The sequence below is a fragment of the Puma concolor genome, chromosome E3 (genome assembly GCF_028749965.1).
Source record: "Puma concolor isolate L17-30 chromosome E3, mPumCon1.1.hap2, whole genome shotgun sequence".
Classification (NCBI taxonomy): Eukaryota; Metazoa; Chordata; class Mammalia; order Carnivora; family Felidae; genus Puma; species Puma concolor.
This window is the reverse complement of record NC_141682.1, coordinates 33,841,434-33,855,520: the sequence shown is the minus strand read 5'-3', so window position 1 is coordinate 33,855,520 and position 14,087 is coordinate 33,841,434. Positions and strand designations below refer to the sequence as shown.

The window sequence follows — 14,087 nt, the reverse complement described above, 5'->3', positions numbered from 1 at the left end:
CCCTCGGTGTCTGAGTAAATGACAAGGAGAAACCAGCAGAGCAGCGTGGGCTGTTAAGGGTTAAAGGCAGTGCCCAGCTCCTGTGTCAGGAGTCAGGAGGGAAGGATGCCTCCAGGGGACCCGGGGGCCAAGGGCTCAGCTATGGGCCCCAAGACCTGTAAAATTCGGGCCTCCTTTTAATTAAGAGGGGAGCCTCCTGGCCTGTCAGGATACTGGCTATGTCATCTTCCAGGAACAAAAAGCCGATTTCTTTTGAAGACTCCTAGCTCCAGGCGTCCACCAGATCCCTTCCAGAGATGCCCTGGCCACTCACCTTGGTGCCTGATGCCACGCTGCTCTGCCATTTCCCACAGTTCAGAACTCACACGCAGAAGCCACAGGCTAAGAGGGGCCTCAGGGAGGCCGTTTCTTTTGTCATGACCCCAAGGGCAAAATCAGAGCGACCAGACGGGGCACGGCTGCCCACTGAAATTAGCCACGGGGAAGGGGGCGGTCAGGCATTTACAGCCCTGAAATTGGCAAATGCTGCGAATCTGAATTCTACTTTCTTTCCCAGAGAGCCTGTTGTCAAACTCTCACCAGTACACGCTGGCTGAAAGACCGAGTGACCGTCTGCTTGCCCTCGGAAGCCCGGGGAGACCCAAAATAGAAGGGAGAGAGAAGGCAGCTCTTACCGCATCTGGATATCAATTCTTTGAGCTAGTTTTCTCATGTGTTCTTGGCAACATTTTAGCAAATCCACTTCCTGCAATGAAAAATGTCAAAAGGTCAGGGCACTCTGCCTACCCCCCCCAGTGGCCCCACCCCCCTACCCCTCACTGCCCACCTTTGACCCCACAGGTGAAAGTTCAGGGTGGGATCCATTTCCTGCCTCATCGCAAGCACGTGATCCCTGGGCCAGCCGGCTAAGGGTCAGCTGTGGAGGCTCCACATTCTTTAACTTGCTTCCTTTGTTATATAATTCCAGATTAAAAGAAAATTTAACACCTGCTATGTGCCAAATGCTCATCGCTAGATTACTTTATCATTAGGTTAAATAATGCATATGATATGGTACAGCGTGTGACAAATAGTGGCTCAGGAAACGCTGGCTTTTTTAAAAAATTTAAATCCAAGTTAGTTAACATATGGCGTAATCATGGTTTCAACAAACGCTAGCTTTTATTATTGTTATTTATTGGTATTATTATCATGATGCCCATTTGGAAGGGTCCAATGGCCTCATTTCTCCCTGTTCTACCCCCCCATCCCCTGCAACCTCGGCCCCCACCAAAGCTTTCTGAGCCCTGACTTTGCTTGGGGTGACGTGTGACTTCTGCTCCTGACAGGCAGATCAGAGACCTCTCTGACCAGCGGGGGGCCCCCTCCTCCCCCCGGGGGGTGCTGGGCAGACCCAGGAGGCACCTTACCTGGATAAGGTTTTTCTCCACATTGTCGTGGACCAAGTCAATCCCTATCCTTTTCTCTCGATGGTACAGACACTCCAGGGCCACCTGTAGGGAGCAGCAGGAAATAGTGTTTTCCCCGCACCTGTATATAGACCCTGAGCGGAGGTGACTCACAAATACATTTGCCATGATCTGTCTTATCCCCGGGAAACCCGGATGCTTCATCTCTGTGCATGTGGGTACGCTTCCTGCATGGCTGTGCGTGTGGGTAGCTTCCACACCCCCCACTTGTCTCTCGGTGGGGACCGTGAGATGCCATGACTGAGGATGGGTATGATACTGCTGCATCTCTCACAGATTAGCTGTTTGGGTGAAGTCAGCTCGACAAATGTAAAGCCCTAAAAATACGGTCGATCGGTATTGCCTACGCATATACGTGAAAACCCCTTTGTGAAGATCTGTCAGTGGGGGGAGAGCTTTGGAAAGCGATCAGGCCCAAGGGAGACACAGGCAACCCTGTCGCACAGCCGCACACCTGGAGGCTCATGTCGTGGGGACAAGGGCAGAGGGGAACCGAAGACGGGCCTCCGAAGGGGCTGCTCAGGGGAGCTTCCGCAACAGGGGGCTGAGAAAGGGTGGTGATTGGGCCGCCGGCCTGTGATGTCACAAAGAGTAGCAGAAGTGTGAAGGAAGCAGCCGAGCACCGCATCTTGGTGCCGGGTGGCAAACACACCTGCAAACTCTGAAAGGAGAGGGGTTCACTGATTTCACAAGGATTTACTGAGCCCCTCTTCTGACCACACCCGATCAAGGTGCTGGGGATACCACAATCAACCGAGCAGATGGTCCCTGCCGTAACAGAGAGGAGACAACACACACAAGCAAACACACACAGAGACACAGTCCTGTGATTAGGGCTTGGATGAGAACAGTCAGGGTGATGTGAGTGCGTGGGAGGAACCGGTGGGGGGTTAGCCAGGAAGGACTTCTCCAAGGTGGTGACAGACCAAGACCTGAATTAGCAGCAGCGGCAGAGAAGAATGGAAACAACGTGCCCGGAAGAGGGAACAGCAGATGCAAAGGTCCTGAGGTAGGAGGGGAGCACACAAGAAGCCACTGGAACCGGAGACGTGGAGGCTAGTGCGGTGAGCACGGGCTGGGCTGCGCAGGCTCTAGAGTTGGTGACAGAGGGGGTTTTTGTGAGAGAGTGTGGAGACCCAGCTTAATATTTAAAATCGCCCCTCTGGCTGGAAAATAGGAGGGAGGGCAGGAGTGGGGAGGACAAGAAGGAGGCAGTCACCGTTGTCCAGGGGGGTGGAACTGAAAGGTCTCGGGAGCAGCAGAACATCATCCTATGTGACCGCACTTAGCCCCCAGGGCACGAGGCAGATAATGCCAGTTCCTTACCCAATGTCCACTCCAGGGCCCAGTGAAAACCACTCACTTACCCAGACTCCTCTGCAGCCACGGAACCCATGAGAGTTCGGGCACATGGGCCAGAAATGGAAACGCAGGGTGCTTCCTTCCAGAAAACTCTCCTTCCCTGACACGGTTGCACCTTTGCTCTTTGCCCTACCCCTATCTTTCTGCCTCAGACGAGAACATCAAAATGCTCCTGAAATCTCCTTGCGAGCAGTAGGACAAAAGCCGCATGCTAAGGATGGGACAGCAGAAAGACGGGCACCTGGGTCCCTTCCGGCATCACGTGGAAGCTGCAGCAGCCCGCTTTGTTTCCCTCTAGAATTCTCATTATGGCAGAACAATAAATTCCTTCTTGGCCGAGCTGCAGGCCAGTACCCATTACATGCAGGCAAAAGCAATCCCAACCGGTCTGGGATACGGTTGGAGCACAAGAAGTGTCCAGAATGCCCACAGGCAGGTATTTATTCGTCTAGTCAACAGATATTTACTGAGCACCTACTGTGTGCCATGCACTGTGCTATGTTGGGGAGACGTTCAAAACGTTGGCCCAGACCACGGGCAATCAACACAGACACTGTTCACTAAGGACCAGCACAGACACGCTGCCCGTCACAGCCGGGTATCAGTCTGGAACACAACGGTGACAAGGCAGACAGAAAATCCCTGCCCAGGGAAAAAAACAATCAGTAAATATATGTGCAGGGCGCCTGGGTGGCTCGGTCGGTTGAGCGTCCGACTTCGGCTCAGGTCATGATCTCACGGCTGGTGGGTTCGAGCCCTGCATTGGGCTCTGTGCTGACATCTCAGAGCCTGGAGCCTGCTTTGGATTCTGTGTCTCCCTCTCTCTCTCTGCCCCTTCCCCACTCACATTCTGTCTCTCCGTCTCTTAAACATAAATAAACATTAAAAAAAATAGAAAAATAAATAAGTATACGTGTAAGTTACAGAGTATGTTAGAAAGTGTTAAGGGCTTTGGAGAAAAACACGGCAGTTAGTTTAAGTATATCCTCTAAAGACCAGCACATGCGTGCACACACACACGCACGCGCACACACACACACACACGTGCGTGTGGAATGTCTCGATAAAACCTCGGCAGTTCTGATGTAAGCCCAAGGAACAAAGGAAATCCGGTTCAGTCTCAGGAACCCTGATTTGACTGGAATAATCCTGCGCCGTAGGAACTGATCACAGACGATCACGCAGCTGGAACCCACCTGCAAGGTGCCTGTTGCCTTGACCTTCCCTCGGGAGGAGCAGAAAGCCGGGGCTGCGTCTCAGCGGCGGCCTCGCCCCCCCCCCCTTACCCACACTCACCTGCAGCGGACAGTTGAGTTCGTCGGCCGCGCACTCCAGCCGCCTCTTGACCGTCTCCATGCTGTGGGTCTCGTTCAGAAGCCTCTCCAGCTCGTAGCCCAGCTCGGACTTCCAGAAGCCAATGTCCGACAGCCGCTGGCCCAGGTTCCGGCAGGTCCCCTCCTGCATCTGGCGCGTCAGCTCGTCCTTGTCCTGCATGAGCCGCATGGAGTCGCCCGTCAGCCGGCTGGCCCACAGCCGTGAGGCCTCGGCCCCTCGCATCTGCAGATCGTTGGACTTGTCCCAGTCGCGTGGGCTGTAGCGGCAGAAGAGCGCCGAGCGGAGCGCCGGCAGGATGGTGGGGGGCCTCAGGGGGCTGCGGCACGTGGCTGTCTCGTCCACGCAGGTCTGGGCGTTGGAGACCTTGTAGAAGAGGCTGGGTCTCCATGACTTCAGGTAGCGGTAGCCAGGCAGGGAATAGGGCTGGTAACATTCCTGGGTCTCTGGGGTGGGCCCAGCGGGGGGCAGTGCCCTGAAGGCACAGGCTTTCTTGGGGCCACAGTAACTGGCTGTCTGAGAGGTTCCCAGAAACTCCATCCTCCCCCATCAGCTGCACTTGGGCAAAACTCTGCGTGGCCACCGCACCACAGGAAGGGGAAGGCTCTTCCCTTAGGGATGGGCAGGACCTCTGTGACTCGGGACTGTTGTCATAAAGCCTGGGGGAGCGGGGCGTTGCTGGGACGCTTGCTCATTTCAGGCCAGCTGGGCCCGTATTGTCCCCATCAAAGCACATGCAAAAAAATAATAATAAAATAAAGTGAACTGAGTTTCTCAATCCACACAGAGGTGCAAAAATAGCCTTTGTCTACTTTTCCATAACAATTGAATGTGCCTGTCCCACCTAACTGCCTATGGGACCAAACGTGATGTAATCCACTCTGGCAAAGTCTTAAGGGCTTAGGGCCAGTCTGGTCCAGGTGAGTCGTCTTCCTGTCCTCTTTGTCCCCAAGACGGCACCAAAGTGGTGCGTCCATGGCGTGGCATAGTACTCAGCAATAAAAAGGAACCTCAGATGTATTAAGCTCAGTGGAAACAGGCTCAAAAGACCACGTCCTGTGTGATCCCGTGTAGATGGCATTCTGGAAGGACCGATGCATAGGGCCAGCAGACAGATCAGGGATTGCCAGGGGCTGGGGGAGGTGATAAGACTGACCACAAAGGATCAAAGGAGCGTGAGAAAACGAGAGGGTGGGGACAGCAGGTCGTGTTCTATACCTTGACTGTGGCGGGGGCTATACAATTGTCAGTATTTGTCAAAGCCCACAGAGCTGTCCTCCAAAAAGGGTGACTTTTACTGTGCATAAATTATACTTCAGCAAAAATTAACTTCATAAAGGGGGCTGGGGACGGATTGCAAGGCAGAGACCCTGTCTGTCCGGCTCCCCCCTAAGTCCCAGCACCCAGCACGCCGCTGCCTGAATGAATAGGCATCTAGAACCGAGAGGTTGTTGTGCCGGAAAGAGACTTCAACCTTCTGTTCCACACCAATATTTTGATCCATCAAGAAACTTGCCCCCTTCCTCGGCTGGCGGGAGCGGCAATGAGAGGTCAAGGTACAGAACGAGAGGGGAGCTTGATTTGTGGGGGCCTCTTCCACTTCTGAAACGGGAAAGAAACTAACCCTCAAATAAACGGTCCTTGTCAGTGAAGTGTGACGGTCCATGGGAGGTTTCCCCGACTTGCCTAAAATCCCTACAGTTGATGGTGGCTAGGAGAGACCTAAGGCAGAGAGGAATAACATTAAGCAACTTCTGTACAGCTGATGTTTTACATATACTCATTTATTCTCCGCAACGAACCTAGAAAGAAAGACTTAACACCCACCCCTATCTTGTGTGGTGGGCTCTCTACCCCCTCCATACTGACCATGCTTACTTTGTAGCAAACTTTGTACGATCTTTAAGATGAACTCTCATGGGGCACGTGGGTGGCTCAGTCAGTTAAGCGGCCGACTTCAGCTCAGGTTATGATCTCACGGTTCGTGAGTTCGAGCCCTGCGTCGGGGTCTGTGCTGACAGCTCAGAGCCTGGAGCCTGCTTTGGCTTCTGTGTCTCCCTCTCTCTCTGCCCCTCCCTTGGTTGCTCTCTGTCTCTCTCTCTGTCTCAAAAATAATAAACATTAAAAAAAAGAAGAAGAAGAGATACCCCACACAAGAAGGTCCTACACATTGAAGGCAGTCAAGAAACAGACCAAAAAGATTCAGGGTGTTTCTATCTTTCCCGAGATCCACTATGCATGTACAAGCACACACACGCAGATTCTGGTTGAGTTGGGCTGGGGTGGGGCCAGAGATGCTGTGTTTCTTACGAGTTCCCAGCTGAGGCTGGTCCGGGGACCACACTTGGAGTAAGGAGGCTCTGAAGGAAGTTTTACAAGGGAAATGACCTTGTTTTCGTGTTCCTTGTCATTGTATCCCCCGCGCTTAGTAAAATACCTGGAACGTAGTAGGTGCACGATTTGGGCTGGTTGAATGAATTTAGAAAAATGGATGGATGAGGGGGTGGATGGAGAGACGGACAGATGGATGGATGGATGGATGAGTGAAAAGAACTTCAGAAGCCATTAAGTGAGAAAGAGAAATTGAGGACAGTTGGCCACAGCTCAAGTAAAAAGGAATGGTAAATGTGATAACCCAGTCCTAAAGACTCAGGGAATCAACTTCCAAAAATTTAGCAAGTGAAAATACTAAAAGTCAGGCCTTTTGAGAATAACTTTCAGGGGACTTCTAAGCAGCCTCAGGTCAAGGGTGGGGCAGTGGCGTTTTCAAGGTCCATCCATGTTGTAGCAGATGTGAGTATTTTTATTCCCTTTTTAAAAACACTTATTTATTTTTGAAAGAGAGAGAGAGAGCAGGGAAGGGGCAGAGAGAGAGAGAGAGGAGAGAGACTCCGAAGCAAGCTCAATGCTGTCAGCGCAGAGCCCGATGCAGGGCTCGAACTCACGAACCGTGAGACCATGACCTGAGCTGAAGTCAAGAGTTGGACGCTTAACCGACTGAGCCACCCAGGTGCCCCTTTTATTACTTTTAAAGCTGAATAACATTCCATGGTGTGGATGGGCCACTCTTGTTTACTCATTCATCTGTCGGTGGACATTTAGGTTGTTTCCACTTTTCAGGTATCATGAATAATGCTGTTGTGAACATATGTGTGCGATCCTCTTGATTATATATCAAGGGGGGGGGGGATTGTTGGGTCCTGTGGTAATCCTTTTGAAGTTACTGTTGAGTTTTAATAAGATGTAAGGTTCAAATTGGCGCATTTTTATTGCTTCTTCTCTATTAAATATAGTACACGTAGAAGTTCATTCAGGGAACCCCTGACTACCCTGTCTGCCCTCCTACATGCAGACTCCCTGGGTTCTGTTTTGAGAGTAAGTTCCTAACGGTTGGGAATCAGGGCACTCTCTTTGGGTGCGGTTTCCGTCTCCAACCCCCCGGCGTGCCTTGTACACCTTTGTTCAGATAGCAGACCAGAGATACGCGAGGAGAGCCGAGATGGGAAGAAAACAAGACTTGGTTACCTCCATTCCATCATTCTGTGTGACCACTTGTGCCCACAAAGTACAATGGTGAAGCAGAGTGTGACCTTTGAGGTGTAATAATTTTATTTGGAAAGAGGACATTTAAATTTTTTTAAATGTTTTATTATTTATTTTTGAGAGAGAGAGAAAGAGAGAGAGCGTGAGTGAGGGAGGGGCAGAGAGAGAGGGAGACCTAGAATCCAAAGCAGGCTCCAGGCTCTGAGATGCCAGCAAAGAGCCCGACGCCGGACTGGAACTCGAAAACCGCATTATCATGACCTAAGCTAAAGTCAGACGTTTCACCAACTGCACCACCCAGGCACCCTGGAAAGTGGACATTTTAGTTCACACATGAAATCTTTCCTGAATGCAGATGTAGGGGCACCTGGGTGGCTCAGTCGGTGAAGCGTCCGACTTGCGCTCAGGTCATGATCTCACAGTTTGTGGGTTTGAGCCCCAAGCGGAGCTCTGTGCTGACAGAGCCTGAAACCTGCTTGGGGTTCTGTATCTCCCTCTCTCTCTGCCCCTTCCCCTCCCTCAGAAATAATAAATGAATAAACTTAAAAAAAAAAACAAACCTGAAATGTAATCTTGGTATTTGTCAATCATATCAACAGTAACCAGGAACAAAAGTACTACTGGGAACACTGTGGTTCAGAGGACCGGGGTGTTCAAACAATTACCCACTTCGGGTGTCAAAGATGCTAGGTGGCCACTGAGTAAAGACCGCTTATCCACCTCTTCAAGGTTTTTTTGTTTTTTTTTTCCAATCGTTTTCCAAGCATGCTGATGGGAAACGCATTCTCTTTCTGGAATCTCTGTGGGAGGTAGACGGGGTGGGACTGGGAAGATGAGAAGGAGGACACTTGAGAGACACCCCCTTACCCCCAGTGGGGCTCCCAAACTGGAGACACCATGTCCAGCACTGACTATTTTAATGCAATCTCTGCCTGCAAACCTGCTATTTTGTGATCGCTGCCTGGCTTCCACAGGCCGAGAAGGGACGGCTTCATGTCCCTGAATTGAATGCGAAACCCAGCCGTCTATCAGACCATCTTACTTAGGTGTTGCTGAAGCAGCACAGTCTGGTTAGAACTTTCTGCAGCGATCGAATCAAATCAGCAAGCATTCCTTGGGTGCCCCCTGTGGGTAAGCAGCGATCCTTCACCTGCGCCGAAATTTGTGACCGGAGGTGGCTGCAAGCAGTGCTGAAAAAACCAGCAAAATGTGGGGAAGATAGAAAATCCGGGAAGAAGCTGTCTTCAAGGCAGCCTCTGTGTGAGACCGTATCTCTCAAAAACAAAAGCGCATTTTACAGTAAGGCATTTCCCCCCCACTTTGAATTTCAAAAGGTGTCTTTTTGGTGCTTAGAGCACCAGCCCTGGCTTTCTGGTAATCTCTCTGGGAATCTCCCTGCAGATACATGCCTGCATGCGTGCTAAGTGCGTGCATATATGTATCTGTATTCCCGCTGCATTGACTGTGGCAGTGAGAAAAAAAGCAGAACTGACGTCCATCAGTACAGGATGGCTAAATAAAATACAGAACACTCGCTGTAAGAAATACGCTGCAGCATAAAGGGTAGATAGGCCTGTAGGTGCCGGTAGGAAGAGATTTCTAAGATATAAGCGAAGGAAGCAAGATACAGGACCGTTTACATGGTACGATACCACTTACAACAGATACATATGTACTTGTACAAACAGAAACACTTCTGGAAGGATACGCAGGAACCATTGCCAGAGTGCTTACCCCTAGCAGGGGCAAGAATGAAATTGGGGGGTTAGGGGCACAGAGGGAGGCTTTTAATTTTTGATTAAGCTATATATGTATATGTATATGTACATGTACATGTATATGTATATATACACACATACATGTACATATACACACATGTATATGTGTATATATGTGTGTATATGTATATATATATATAACTGAAAATAAAACTATAATATATATATATAGCTTAATCAGATTAGATTAGATTGATTAGATTAAGCTATATATATCATAGTTTTATTTTTGTGTATATGTTTCATATATACTAGCATATATAGTATATATTGTCTAGTGCATATTATATATGAGATACTTATAATTTATATTTATACTTATAATTTGCATACTTATAATTTAATAGGACTTCCACATTTGGTCAAGATCACATAATAGAGATTGGCTGTACCCCTCAACTGAAAAAATTCAAAAACACAAAAACACTCAAACTATATAAAGGAATGATTTTTTTTTTTTTGAGAGAGAGAGAGGGCACAAGTGAGAGGCAGAGAGAGAGAAGGAGAGAGAGAGAATCCCAGGAGGGGTGGAGAGACAGAGAGAGAGAGAGAGTGAGCAATGATTTTTTAAAGTTTATTATTTTGAGAGAGAGAGAGAGAGAGTGATCAGGGGAGGGGCAGAGAGCGAGGGAGAGAGAGAATACCAAGCAGGCTCCATACTGTCAGTGCAGAGGCCTACTCAGAACTCGATCTCCGGAACTGTGAGATCATGACCTCAGCTGAAATCAAGAGTCTGATGTTTAACCAACTGAGCCACCTGGGTGCCCCATAGAGCAGTGATTTTGACGTCAGTGGATATCAGGCCATGAAGGACAGTCATTCCTGAGGGACGAGAAACACATGAAGTGAGTCCGACAGTTACCCCAGCTCACTGCCTGGACACAGATTCCAAGCCACAGCACAGGTATGGGGAATGCCCTGCATGGAGGGGACAGAGCTGGGAAAGTGGAATGCCAGGGTGGCTGGAGTCTGAAGGACAGAGCTCCAAAGAGGAGAGGGCTACCTAGAGTGAGCTCCGGAGATATGCAGAGGGGGCCCCCTCCAGCAGAGCATCACCAGAACACAGGTGTGCAGACACAGCCCTGGGCTGGGGAGGGAATCATCCTGAAAGATTAGAGGGAACAATCCCCAGAGCTGGGAATAGCTCTCCATCCCACCAACCACAGTAGAAAATTTCATAATTTGGGCAGCCTCAAGTCAAATACTCAGAAGGGTTTTGCCTCAGTGTTAGGGCAAAATTAGCCACGGACTTAAATACCTCTCTGGTTCTGTCTAACAAAGCTTAAAAACAAGATCTCAAACGATAAAAATGTTTCTATGGGGCGCCTGGGTGGCTCAGTCGGTTAGGCATCCAACTTCCGCTCAGGTCATTATCTCACGATTTGTGAGTTTGGGCCCTGCGTCAGGCTCTGTGCTGATAGCTCCGAGCCTAAAGCCTGCTTCAGATTCTGTGTCTCCCCTCTCTCTCTCTGCCCCTCCCCTGCTTGTGTGCATGCAGTCTCTCTCTTTCTCTCTCTCAAAAATAAATAAATATTACAAAATGTACTTTTAAAAAATATACAGCTGCATTACACGTATTCGAGAGGTTAGGGAAAAGATAAGACTCGTTGAATGGAGACAGGGCAGATATATATACACACATACACACACACATGAATTGAACATCGAGAGAAGGAAGTATAATGTCTGAGATGAAAAATACACAAGATGGGATTGAAGGCGTGTTTCAGTTACCTGGGGCTGCCATGACCAAGTACCATATGCTGGGGTGGCTTATGAACAACAGAGACATATTTCTCACAGTTCTGGAAGCTGGAAGTCCAAGATCAGGGTACCAGCCTCCTTGGCTCTGGTGAGGCTCTCTTGCCGGCTTATCGATGTCCCCCTTCTCTCTTTGTCCTCACGTGGCCTTTCCTCGTGTGGAGAAAGTGAGAGGTCTGGTGTCACTCCTTTCTTATAAGGTCCCTAATCCCATCCTAAGACCTTACCTCATGACCACACTTATCACCTCCCCAAGGCCTACCTCCTAACTCCATCACTTTGGGAGTCAGGGCTTTAACATATGCATTAGGGGTGAATCAACATATGCATTAGGGGTGAATGTGGGGGAACAAGCATTCAGTCCATAACGAGGCAGATTAGACAATGCAGAAGAAAAAAAAAATCAGTGAGATTGAAGACACAGCAATAGAAAGTTTCCAACAAGTAACAGAGAAAAGAAAGACGGGGGAAAAAATAAGTATAAAATATTTCTGAGAGAAATGAAAAAGGACCTAAATAGAGAAATGTATTATGTGTTTGGAAGCCTCAATAGCATTAAGATGTCAGTTCTTCCCCAATTTAAAGTTAGAATCAAAGCAAACCCAGTGAAAATCCCAGCAGGCTCTTTTTTTGGGGAGGGGGGGTAGAAATTAATAAACTGATTCTAAAATTTAAATGCAAACTCAAAGGACCTAAAATACCCAAAAACAACTTTGAAAAGGAAAAAGTAGGAGGATTTAGACTTTCTGACTTTGAGACTTATTATAAAGGTACAGTATGGTATCGGCATAAAGATAGACAAAGATCAATGGAACAGCACAGAGTTCCAAGAGATCAATGCAGAATAGAGAATCCAGAAATATACCCACATATTCACAGTCAACTGACTTTCAACAAAGGCACAAAGTTAATTCTGTGGAGAAAGAATAGTCTTTTCAACAAATGGTGCTAGAACAATTGGATATCCATACATATAAAAAAAAATGGATTTCAACCCACATCTTGCACTGTATACCAAAATTCTATACAAAAACTAACTCCAAATGGGTCACAGACCTAAATATAAAGATTCTAGAAAGAAACAGAAAATCTTTGTGACATTATGTTAGGCAGAGTTCCCAGATGAGCTATTGAAAACAATCCATAAGAGAAAAAACGGACAAACTGGATTTCATCGAAATTAAGAATGTCTCTTCAAAAGTCATTGTTTTTTTTTCAAGATTTTATTTAAAAAATGTTTTTTAATGTTTATTGGTTTTTGAGAGAGAGAGAGAGAGAGAGAGTACCAGCAGGGGAGGGGCAGAAAGAGGGAGGAAGACGCAGAATCCGAAGCAGGCTCCAGGCTCGGAGCTTAAGTACAGAGCCTGACACGGACCTCAAACCATGAACCCAACAGTGAGATCGTGACCTGAACCAAAATCGGACGCTTAACCAACTGAGCCACCCAGGTGCCCCAAGATTTTTTTTAAGTAATCTCTACATCCAACATGGGGCTTGAACCTACAACCTGGAGATCAAGAGTTGCCTGCTTTACCGACTGGCAGCCAGGCACCCCAAAAGACATCCTAAAGAGAAGAGAAAGACAAGCCACAGACTAGGAGGAAGTATTTGCCAACCATATAATTGATAAAGGACTTGTATACAAAATATACAGTATTCTTGAAACACAAAATGAAACACTCAAAAAAGGTTTTTAAATGGGCTTAAGATCTGAACCGACATTTCGGTTTAGAAGATATGCTCACGGCAAATGAGCACATGAAAAGATGTTCAACATAATTACACACTAGGGAAATGCAAATTAAGGCCACAGCAAGATATCACTGTTCACCTACTGGAATGTCAACGTGTTTAATCCTCCCGACAACTAACCCTTTGCGGTAGTTAACATTATTATTGCTATTTGACGGAGCAAGAAGCTGTGGCCTGAAGAGAAGACACAAGAGCTAGTAAATGGGATTTGAACACAGACACCCGGATTCTAGAACCCTTGTTCTTGGAAGCCTACACCTGAGGAGGCTTCCCTATATACACGAGATCTGAACCTTATTTTTTGACTCAATTGTATATTAAGTGCCCACGGTGTGTGTAGATAGCTCTTTGTTAGATATTTTTGCTGGATCCAAGGGAAGAGGTAGAAAATTCTCTACACCTAGACTTAATTTTTCCGGGTCTTGCCTGACTACTTTGATCATAGGCGGGAGGAGAGCGCCACCCACTGGTCAAAGGCGGAACTGCAGGCACCTCCCTTGCACTTCAAAAGGGCATGTTTTCTCCACCTGCCTGTGTTTAAAATGCTCCCGTCCTGCTGAATGAGCGTCTAAATGTCTAACCAGTTTCACCCAGGTGCTAGTCTTGTTTCATCCACTGGCCTGCAGTTTGATTTCGGGCAACTTTCCCTGCCTAGGCCTCTGTCCCCCCGTTTGCAAAAAAAACTGTAGTTCTCACCTACAATCCTAAGTTTACTTAAACACGAGCCTGTATTGGAGCTTTGCTCTCGGGATGGTCTGTGCTTGGTGTTTTACCTGAATTATAGTGTTTTAGCCCCCACAGCAACCTCACGGAGCAAATGCTTTTATCATCCCCATTTTACAAACCAGCAAACGGAGGCTGCAGATAGGAAGGCACTTGCCCAGTGTTATTCACCTCATAAGATTTGTAGTCAGGAGCGGCACCTGGGTGGTTCAGTCGGTTAAGCTTCCGACTTTGGCTCCTGCCATGATCTCACGGTTTGTGAATTTGAGACTCGCGTTGGGCTCTGTGCTGACCGCTCACAGCCCAGAGCCTGGAGCCCACTTTGGATTCTGTCTCTGTCTCTTCCTCTCCCCCAGTCCTGCTCACT

The 14,087-nt window shown here is 48.2% G+C and overlaps 1 protein-coding gene across 2 annotated transcripts in view; it reads right to left on the bottom strand.

The window, feature by feature from the left end:
* The window catches only part of TEKT5 (tektin 5), a 41,050-nt gene extending 36,284 nt beyond the window's left edge, over positions 1 to 4,766 (bottom strand). For both annotated transcript variants that reach the window (XR_015245246.1, XM_025916886.2), the window contains exons 1-3: positions 4,128 to 4,766; positions 1,410 to 1,493; positions 675 to 745 (exon numbers count right to left, since the gene is read on the bottom strand). Coding sequence is in view for 1 of the 2 variants with exons in the window: in XM_025916886.2 (XP_025772671.2) it covers positions 675 to 745; positions 1,410 to 1,493; positions 4,128 to 4,703 (731 nt within the window). In the remaining variant the exon portion in view is untranslated. The remainder of the gene's footprint in view (positions 1 to 674; positions 746 to 1,409; positions 1,494 to 4,127) is intronic.
* Positions 4,767 to 14,087: the final 9,321 nt, after the last annotated feature.